The sequence below is a fragment of the Etheostoma cragini genome, chromosome 5 (assembly GCF_013103735.1).
Source record: "Etheostoma cragini isolate CJK2018 chromosome 5, CSU_Ecrag_1.0, whole genome shotgun sequence".
NCBI classification, from domain to species: Eukaryota; Metazoa; Chordata; class Actinopteri; order Perciformes; family Percidae; genus Etheostoma; species Etheostoma cragini.
The window spans coordinates 15,879,672-15,890,582 of NC_048411.1; the positions used below are offsets into that span (position 1 = coordinate 15,879,672).

Genomic DNA, 10,911 nt, shown 5'->3' on the forward strand with positions numbered 1-10,911 from the left:
AGGAGTCTGGCCAATCTCCATTGACAAGTGTTAACTTCCTTGAAGGCGGGTCCTCTGCTGAAGTTTAACACTATTGGATCTGCCCAGAGCAACTCTGGATATGCCATGACCAATCACTAGCGCTTAGTCATGATGTCGGCTTAGCATCGCTAGTATTTACCTTAGGCAACTCCTTCACCTCTAACGTAGCGAGCTGGAGAATCAATCTTTTCTCAAACCCCGTGGGGAGGAGGGCCACAACATCCTGGCCACCAACAAAACTCAGCAAAGATCGTTCTTACTCGGCTGGGCTTTAACTTCTGGTTATTTGACAGGGTTGCCACAACGGACCACATGGCTCCACCGCCATTACTCTAGAGAAAACGGCCTGAACGTCATCGTTCTCAGCCACTCCCTCTGTTTGCTGACTGGACCGGTAAAAGATTTGGCCAAAGAAAACCCAAGAATATACCGAAACCCAGATGGTGTACTGAAAGAAAATTAAAAATTGAGTGGAGATATGTATGAGGGCGGAGCCAGGCTATCTCTCTCCTAAATGTGACTTTAAGTCTGAATGGATTAAACAGCAACTTAAACACCTATTGTAAATTGGTCATCAATTTGATTAATCTGCTAATTTTGATCAAATATGAAAAAACTATGATAACCTAATCCTGTGCCCCATCATTTAGAAAGCTGTACAAATTTCTAATTAGTGCATTTCATGTGGCTGAACAACAGAACTGGGGATGAAGAGGTGGGCCACATAAAAGTAAGAATAGAAAAACAAGAAAAGCTGCAAGGAGAGAGAATTCAAACAGCCTCCATCATGAGATGAAACGATGAGAAATACCAGCCGGCAGATAAAAGATGATGATGTGAGGCAGCTTGTGATAAAGAACTAATGATAGCATACATCCACAACATAGAGTACATTTAAATGATGTCAGGATTTTTTTTATATCTACTACCTATGAACAAATAATTAATTTAATTTTTTTAATTAATTGATGGATCCTCAGTGGGGAAATTACAATGTACACTCTGTGTACACTTTGTTATCACACACAGGCCTGAAATACACACACACACGCTCTGGACCTATTCATGCACAAATGGAGAGATGTCAGAGTGAATGGGCTGCCAGCTGGCCCAGCACCCTGAGCGGTTGGGGGGTGGGGGGGTACGGTGCCTTGCTCAAGAGCACCTGGCAGTGCCCAGGAGGTGAAATAGCATCTCTCCAGCCACCAATTCACACTCCGTACTTTGGTCCGCATGGGACCTTGAACCGGCGAGCCTCCGGTTCCCAACCCAATTCCCCTACAGACTGAGCTACTGCCACAGTCTTCTGACGATTACAGAGATCCTCTCTTAGAGGTCTGTGTAATGGGATGGCTCAGCTAGATCAGGGTTTTCTCCGCCATTACTTAGGCGCACCACATATTGGTAAAAAAAAAAGTGGAGAGCATTTGGATGAGCCAACGCTTGTTGTCTTTTGCACATATGTTCCTCATGATGGTTTGCGTACAGAAAGACACAAAAGTGTGTCACACACACACACCATGCATGTTGCACAGCAGGGCCAACCCACACATTAGGAAGTGCGGTGGAGAGTGGTGAGTATTAAGTTAACAGTAATGTTATAGCTTTGCATTCTGTAAAGTTTATCTGTATATCTGTCCATCTGTTTAACTCCTGAAGACCCAAGCCAAGTTTCCATGTCTTGCTTGCTACCTGCTGGTTATAGAAAGTGTAGCGGGTTAGCCACAGAGCTAGCAACAGGCTTTTTGTCATTTACTCGACAAGTTGCTTCTACAAACTTTGCTTTAGTGATCTTGCAAATGGGGTGTATGATGTAACCTAAACGCTGTTAAAAAAAACAATAGGTAAAACCCATAACAACCAACCTCTGAGCATCACATGAAGAAACACAAGAATAAACAGGTGCCTATATAGTCAATGGCTATCCTGAATATAGATGAATATACAACCTAGACAGTAAACCGGGAACTAAGAAAACTTTGAAAGAAAACATATTTAATTGCCAAGAAAATCGGGGAAGCCAAAGAATAGAGTTCATGTAACGTGTAGTGAATCTGCAAAGTGTGAAAAATGTCTCACAACTGTCATCGGTGTTCTCACTCAGCAAAAGCTACAGTGAAATACAGTCCGATACATTCACATTGTTGACACAGATATTAGTATAGTGATACATTGGTCTTCCAGTATGTCATGTTGGTGCCATCATGTCCACCCTTCTTAGCACTGAATACTTACCCACTCTTAGCTGACAGAACATGAACACTCAGCGCAAAAGCATGAGCACAAGAGGGTGTAAGCTCAAAATGCTTTATGATGGGCAAGACTGCTCTGGACAAATAGCGTGAAGGCTTTTCTGTGGCCAGTAAAGTGAGGCTTATATTGTATAGTTCAATTAGATAGAGTGCTTTAAGTTTAAACCAATTCATAAGCTAAGTATGTAATGGTGTTTGATTAAATCATTGTTGTTTTTGTTACTGCATCATAAATACAGGGCTCACAGGTGAGAAACTGTATGTACATGTAAACTTGGTTTTGCTACTGCTTTATGGCAATAAGGGTCTTTTTAGACAGGAGAAGAAGGGACAACACTGAGCCTTCATAGACTGTTCAAAAACAGATTCAGGGTGCCTTTGGTTCAACATGAAATGCTTGCTTCTGGATGGTGTGTTGCTTCCATTACTGATTCTCCACTCTGCCCTAAAATGCCTGTCATTTGTAATTACGTGTACAGGGGTCCATCCTTTCATTGTCTCAAACTGAGAAAGGCAACAGTGAAGGCTGTTCCATTTCAACTTTAGTTCACACACTGACTTGTTTCCCTCGCTCAGGCACAAAAAGGGTCTTTTAATGACTTGGAACTTACAGCATGCCCCTGGTTATGGAGACCCCCTCCCTGTTTTGTGTCAACCTTGTCTCTGGGTGCATTGATCACTGTGATGCATTGATCAGAGCAGAGGTGTCAGACTACCTGTGTGCTTCTTTTGGCTTCTTGTAAAGTCAAGTACAGTCAAGTAGTTAATGTGTGGTCATAAATCTCAGCTTGGACTGGAAATCAGCCACTTATTTGATGCCACCCTTGTTTATCAGATATTGTTATGAAGTATTGAGCATGGCTGTCTGCATGTTGAAGTGTTATTTTAAATCTCAGTTATTTCTAGTTTCACTTCCAGTTTCAATGGATATGAATATCTGTAATGGATGCAGAAGTATTTCTGAGTTTGCTCACAATGTTTTGCGGACAAAACTGGAAACTATCTGTGTAATTTATAATTCATGTCAGGGATTTTAATTAATCAATAGGCACCTGAACTATATTAAATATACACACATTTAGAAGAAGCCCGCTCTGAACACTGTGTGACAACACAACATGTGTTCACTTTATTGCTCATATTGAATTCCATCCAGTAAATTTCTCTGTTATTTGAGTGTATCGCTCTACCTCTCTCTATAATGAGCTGTCTTGATGGGCTCAGGACAGAACAGGTGAGCTCTGCGCCTCACTGCTCATTATCCAGGCGGACAGGTAGTCAGCCAAAATGTACAAGAGGGAGTGGGGCAGCCTATTCCAATCTGTCGTCATGGTGACTGCTACTGCCGCTAATAAGACCCCTGCATCCATCACTATCCAAACCACTGTCTGTTAGAGTTTATAAGAAAATCTCTGGACTTGCTTATTTTTGCTAGCTAGCCTTCCCACTGTGCAAGACATACCAGCTGCCTGCTTAAAATCAGGGCTGTGTTCAGACAGCTTCCACAGTTCCCTGCTTTAAAATCCCAATCACTCCAGAGAAGAGAGAAATACTGTTTAGCAGAGTGGTTTTACGTGAGACAACCTTTTCTACTGGTGCAAAGTATAGATCAATTCTATTTCTACCCACAATGGGAGAGGTAAACTAAAAGCCTATCACACTGAGCCAGTGAGGAAATTACTTACACCAGGAGATCATACTAGGCAACCATCTTGGCATCACATGTGAAAATGTTCTACTTTAAGTCAAAGCTGAATTCCTTTCATGCCTAGATGCACAGGAAATGTTGCGCATCATTTCTAATAATTCCATCTCACGTCAAACATGGAAAATGGAGTGAGCTGTGAGGACGAGATGTGCGTGATTTATTAAAAAACCCTGCATGAGCAGAGAGAAAAGACAGGAACAAAATGTGAGAAAAATAAAATAGAGGTGAAAATAAAATAGTGTCAAATGAATTATTACACTGACAAAAAAGCGCCATGTAGCAAATGGATCGCACACATATAGATAGCTGACAAAGAGGATACAATAACAAAGATATTGTTCATGTTTTTGGAGATGGTAGCATCCTGGATGCTGGACTGTCTCTGCCAGTGACAAGGCAATTGAGAGAGGTGGACAGAGACCAGGACAGGGTAGCTTTGGTAGGCTAACTAGATGCTTGATAAAGCTGTCTACCATGTCTCCCTACATAAATCCCAACGCTGATGAGGTAACGGTAAGAACAAACAGAGCTCCTACCTGTCCGATCTCGGATCGCCAGGTTGTTCCCTTTCTTTAGAACGATATCCAGCTGGTACATGGCTGGACTGAGAGGTTGAGGTGGGGGCTCTGCATTACTGGGCCCCACTATGTTGATGCTCTGCAGAGAGAGGAAGTTACATAGGTTATACAGGTTTACAAGGACAGTCCAACTTACTCCAGCATTACAATTTCGAAGAGAGGAAAAATAAAAGAGTGTGAAAAAAACTAGCTATTTTTGAGGAAAGAAGAGAAGACTTTAAGAAAATAAAAAAGACGAAATTAACAGAAAATAGACTATTTTAAGAGCTTAGCACTAGTTGACCCGATAATGTTGAATTATGAGGAATCAGCAAGAACATATGAGACTTTGGACTTGTATATTTAATATTACATTGCTGCCATTTCAATATGTTCAAAATCTTTATAAATCGTAAAGGCTGACAGCTTAAAATGGTTATTTCTACATTACAAGGCAGATTAATTTTGGTCTGAGTCAGAATAACCATCAATATTTACAGACTATGAATGCTAAGCATCACTAAGCTCTGAATAAATCAAAACAAAGGTAAGAGGAGACTGAAAAGGAAAATAGATACATTTCTCATGCTTTGGAAAGTAAATACATTACATAATGTATGTTGGATAGACTGACGCTCATAGAAAGCATGCAGCCTCCTTGGGAGGCTTCTGAGTTAGGCTCTGGGAGGGGGTCAACTCTGTGGCTTTATACGTCACGCTGTAGCCCTGAGGTCAGTGCTGTACTTCGCTTTGACAGGGAGGCTCTACTGGCTCTCATCGTGGTTCCCTGCGGAGCTAGAGGCCCATTAGCAAGCCACATGATGAACTAGGCTATGCTCTGAGATCCACTACATCTTACTTTCTTTCTCCATCTCTTGCTCATTTTATTCTCCAACAGTCATTTCTCTCCCACCTCCCCCCATAAGGCAGCCCATGCGTGGGCACTCCTGTCATGTCTACCCAGCTATCGTACTCTAAGATGAGGCTAAAAATAACTATTAAAAAGCAGTAAATGCTAGTGGGCCACTGGGAGGCTACTAACAAACTACCAAGGCTAGCATCAGAGAAACTCCCACTAGAGAGGAGCAGAAGAGCAGTGAGATCTTCAAACAGCCATTTCTGTGTGTGTGCTGATGTTTTTCCATTTATATACTACAAACTGTTTTTATTTTGCATGCTTACAGAATCATCACAGCAATATGCATTCAACACCCTATTTCTAAAAGTAGCATCATGATGTTATTGTGGAATATGACGGTGCAGCACTGTTCTTCCATTCTTCTTCTTGCGCTACAGGTTAATAATAGTGAGTGTAAATACACTGCAGTCCATATTGCCTTAGTGTATTATAGCGATTATCTTGGGCTGCCCTCTGAAATTACTGAAATAATAATCTAAAATGAAAGTTATGCTTAACTTTCATTTCCATGCATACAGGAAATGAAAAACTGGTAAATATGCCACCTGTGACAGAAACTACTGCAAACAAGTAGCATTTTAAGCAGATATTAATATATTTTTCATGGCATGAAAATGTAGTTAATATTAGTGGCTAGAAATGGCGATAGGTGTAAACCGAGCCCTGGGTATCCTGCTCTGCCTTTGACAAAATTAAAGCTCAGATGGTCTGATCTGCAATCTCGCCCTTTATGAGGTCATAAGAAGCAAGGATACCTCCACTTTCTCTGCTTTGCCCGCCCAGAGAATTTGGCACACCCATGAGAAAGAGAGAGACATCATGGCTTTCAAACAAGCAAAGTGGCAGTTGGTCATGGCCACACCCCCGGTCTCCACCTTGCCCCCCCCCCCTCCTCCTCAATAGCTACAGACTCAGAAATGGCACATATTAAAGAAAACTCATTGTGGGACTGGCTCTACTGGCTGTAATTCTGCACCAAGGCTGAATTTTGGGAAAGAGACTTCAGATACAGTATTACGGGACAACTAAGGCCTATATAAAAGCATCCAAAAAGCCCTGTGTCTTGGTCTTTAAAAGGAAATATTTATTATTATTAATATCATGCATTTTCTTGAAACAGATCCAGGCAATCCAAAAAACCATAGTACTATTAAATTACACTTCTACGATGACCTAAAACAACTGGTTAGACAACAGTTTTTCAGCACTGGCAGCCCACGGACAACGAGTTATTACTACAGCTTTCTCTGCATAAAAATCAATCATTACTTAATCATTCATCTGACCGTTGAGTATGGATAACAATATGTTTATGCATAGAGGGAAGAACAGACTACAGACAGCAGATCTTTAAAGCTCAGCAGCTGGGTGAGTAATATGGTGTTGTGTGAAGCTTGGAGCTCCCAACTCTCCACGGAAAAGTCAACACAAAACAATTTTAGCTTCACAGCACCTGCTGTCAAACAGGCAAAAACAGAGCGGAATGGAAATAGAGTCAATCTTTGGGGGAAAAGGAAAGACTAAAATAAAACAAATATGATAATATGCAATCTGTTGGGTAACAAGTGCAGCAGCACAACAAATATCTGGAGAAACCCAATGTGTACATGCAGGACAGAGAGAGTGTTTTCATGCTGTGTGCTTGGATAAACTAAACCTAGGGTCAACAATGCACATAAATAACTGTAATTGAACTGTGTGGATTCAACCAATCGGATTGGACAACAGCTGCGAGGTCCTGACCATGTAACATTAAGTCCTTTTATCAATGGATGTGACTAACAGAAAGTGACACAGACACACAGATCAACACAATGTTGAGTCGGGTCACATCCTGACACACAGCGATTAAGAAAAGGATGGAAATCCAGGGACACACAGAAAATGCCAGTGCACATGTTTTTTCTTCTGTTGTACATGTATGAAATCTCGGGTACTTTGTGTTTTTTTAGAATGTCAGTATTTATTGTGTGTATGCCATACAGTACCACTAATAGATGCACAAATTAAAGCACATACACACAGATCCACTCAAACATAGAGCACAGGATTTGAAATGGATTTGCAGATAGTGCAAGCTCTTTGAGTGAGCGACAGTACACATGATAGGATCTATGAAGTCTTTGCTAAAACAAACAACCATAAAAAAGACTAACAGGCTGCCAAGTTAAAACAAACGAGCACAGAAAGAATTAAACAAACAGTTCAAGACTACGATTGCTTTGTGATACAAATCTTAACTAAAGGGTAAGGTTGGCGTGGATATTGATTGAGCTTACTTCTTCCATTTTCCAATGTCAAAGATTAGTTTCTAAAAAATGTTAAATCCGGTATAAGTTGGACTATATAACAAACCACAATAGCAAATTTACAGTAGCACATTGTTAAAGTTTTTTTTATGGAAACCTATGAAAAATGTTATACATTGGTAACCCTACTTTGAATGAAATATCTATTGTTCTGTCACAATTCTCATTCACAAGGTAATTAAAATTAAAAAAGTGTAAGTTATAGATGTGAAGTAGAAATAATTAAAGTTTAAATACAGACAACACACACACACACACAAACACACACGTGTCATGTACCAGTCATTTTGTTCAATAACCATCACCCTATTCCTCCGCCCTCACCTTTGCACACTGAAGCCTCAACGAAGGGAGTCACGCAAACACACTACAGACACAGACTAGACACACACACACACACACACACACACACATTCACAGTGACAGAAAAGGAGAAGAAGCGAAGAGACGAAGGAAATAAAGGGCAGCCAAAGTCCATCCCACTGCACCTTCTCTGTGTTCCTTGAAGCTAACAGAGAAATAAACAACTGCTACCACAAACTAAATTTCAGTCTCCCTTCAGCCCTTGAGGGCAATAAACATTCTGGCAGAGGGACACCTACATATCAACAGCCTGGGTGTAAACCTGAGAATATTTGGCCTACGAAACATTGCAATGTATTTGAAATGTTTTTATCTGTAACATGTTATACACATAAATGCAAGATGTCATGTAAGTAAAACCATAGTACTATTAATTAAACTTTAACGATGACCTAAAATAACTGGTAAGGGAACCGTTTTTCAGCACTGGCAGCCCACGGATAACCAGTTATTACTACAGCTGTCTAACACAGACAGTTTAATCCATTTTGTTGACCAACAATTTTTATATAAACTTTGTTTGATTTTGTTTCATATATCCTAAGCAAGGTCTGTATTAATAAATAACATCCAGCAGCACAACATTAATACAGTAAAGAAAGGAGTTCCATTACAGCTGCATGGGGCACATATCCAGTGAGATTCATTTATCAGAGCACTTTAAATTCACATACATTATCCCTAGAGAACTACACTAGAACATGGTCTGTCCATTTTGACACAAGCCTTCAGCGTTTCAAAGAAAATGCTTCTGACTGAATCCCAACTGAATCCATTACAGTATCAATCAATGCCAATTTCCTTTTCCATTAACTAGAAAATGTAATGGAACTACTTAATGAATAAATGGATACATTGTATTGCAAATTTTGATAAAAATAGCACATCCTTCCAAAAAAAATCGCTTTGCGTGCACAAAGTGTGTGTGTGTGTGTGTGTGTGTGTATGTATATGTGTGTGTGTGTGTGTGCGCGCGCGCGCGTAAGGTAAGTGGAAATCTAAACCTTCACCAGTAAAAGACAGATTATGTATCACACCTCTGAAAAGTTGAGAAGAGATATTCAATAGGGCATTCCACACCAACAGACTACCACAGACAATGCATACAGTACCATCTGCTGCTTACAGTCCAAGAGGGAGGGCACAGGAGGTTTCGGAGTAGATTAACTGGATATACTCCACAAGCATTAGTACAGCTCATGGACATGTTATGAAGCCACAAAAACTACTTAGTCAAACAGTCATGCTTCTATTGACATGCTTGAACTTAATATAAAGTTACAGTACATTGTACAACACGATTCACACAGATCGACCCGCACAGTGCCACAGCTTGATCAGAGGGACCGTTTGTTTGCGCTAATTAATTTCATAGACCTGGTACATTTTTCATGACACATTTGTGCAGCAAGCTGAGACTGAATGTGTGTCCTTTTTACCACCACTCACGAAGGGGAACATTCGTTTTGGCATTTTAGGTCACCATCTTGGACCCTAATTGTTGAAATGATTGAGGAGTCCATGGTTTATATCCAAGCCGGATGGGTTTATTTTATAAACTTCTGTTGGAAATACTGAACTTACTGAACAGACCACACAGATAACATGGTGGGAGCTGTACACCTACTGAACTTGTAACGCACTGCGCATGCGCACTCCCTGGAGGTACGGTGTCCCTAGGTGTCCATATGGAACGCAAACATATCATATCATTCACAGAATGATCTACACTAATTGCCGGTGTTAAGCAACAGTATCAAACTCATAGAAAGTTCAGTGAGGGAACGTGGCAAACATCAAGCTGGTTGTTGGTTGCCCTGGCAGCTCAAAATGTTCCATCTCTCTTCACCACCGAGTGTGGATAAGCACTAGGATGTACTCACAACGCACGCATGACCCTTACTTTACACTTCCTGCCAACGTTTCTCCTCAGGCTCATGGTGAAGACAGCCAGTTGTAAAAGGTTAAGGAATCTCGGTTAACGATAAACAGTGATAAAACTGTAAAAATGAGATAGCTTCTGCGTGTAATCTATTAAAACACCAGACTAAACTAAACTATCTGTTTTTATGAAATTCTGCTTGATGAGGACATCGTTGCGGAAGTTGTACAATGACTGTGCTCTTTCAGTGTTTAAGTCTTTCAGCAGAATCCTGCAGTTTAAGCTTGACTGCTGCTTGAAAGAACTGAAACAGCCTACTGGGAGATTTTTCTGAAAGTTCATTTTTCACAATTAAAGAGCAGCCAAGTAAAAGAACCGCTTAGAAAAACTCACTTTTGGGATGTATCAACCAGCGTCATACATTTCTTATTCCGGATTATACGTAATGACAGCGGTGTCTTTATGGAGGAGGAAGCCTGTATTTAGCCGGGGGCACTGTGTTGAGCCAGACTCGTTTCTCACAGCAATGGCAGGTAATTTCCAGGCTCTGCACCTCCGATCCTGCATCACAATATCTGTTCCTTCTTTCTCATTAACAAGGACATTAACAGTGCTTCTTCTTTTAGTAGAGAGAAGCCATTTTCTGCTTCCTAACATAAAACCTTTGTTTGTCTTTGCTTTCTTAGAATCTGCTTTTCTGTCCAAGAATTTTATCATTTTATAGTTATTTTTATTTACAGTATTCTAATGCCCTGCTGTAGGTCGAAAAACTTTGGAGGAAAACTTCAATGTCCTAAAATGGAGAGTGATGGTTATTAAGCTATTGAGAGTCAGGCCCCAAAGGCTGGGCCACATCCACCCAACCACATCACGACAGCGTAATATATATATATATATATA

General features: G+C 40.6%; 1 protein-coding gene across 7 annotated transcripts in view; it reads right to left on the reverse strand.

The window, feature by feature from the left end:
- mctp1a (multiple C2 domains, transmembrane 1a) overlaps positions 1-10,911 on the reverse strand; it is a 130,681-nt gene that overhangs the window by 79,401 nt on the left and 40,369 nt on the right. For all 7 annotated transcript variants that reach the window (XM_034870957.1, XM_034870956.1, XM_034870959.1 and 4 more), the window contains exon 2: positions 4,518-4,638. In XM_034870957.1, coding sequence (XP_034726848.1) covers positions 4,518-4,638 — 121 coding nt within the window. The remainder of the gene's footprint in view (positions 1-4,517; positions 4,639-10,911) is intronic.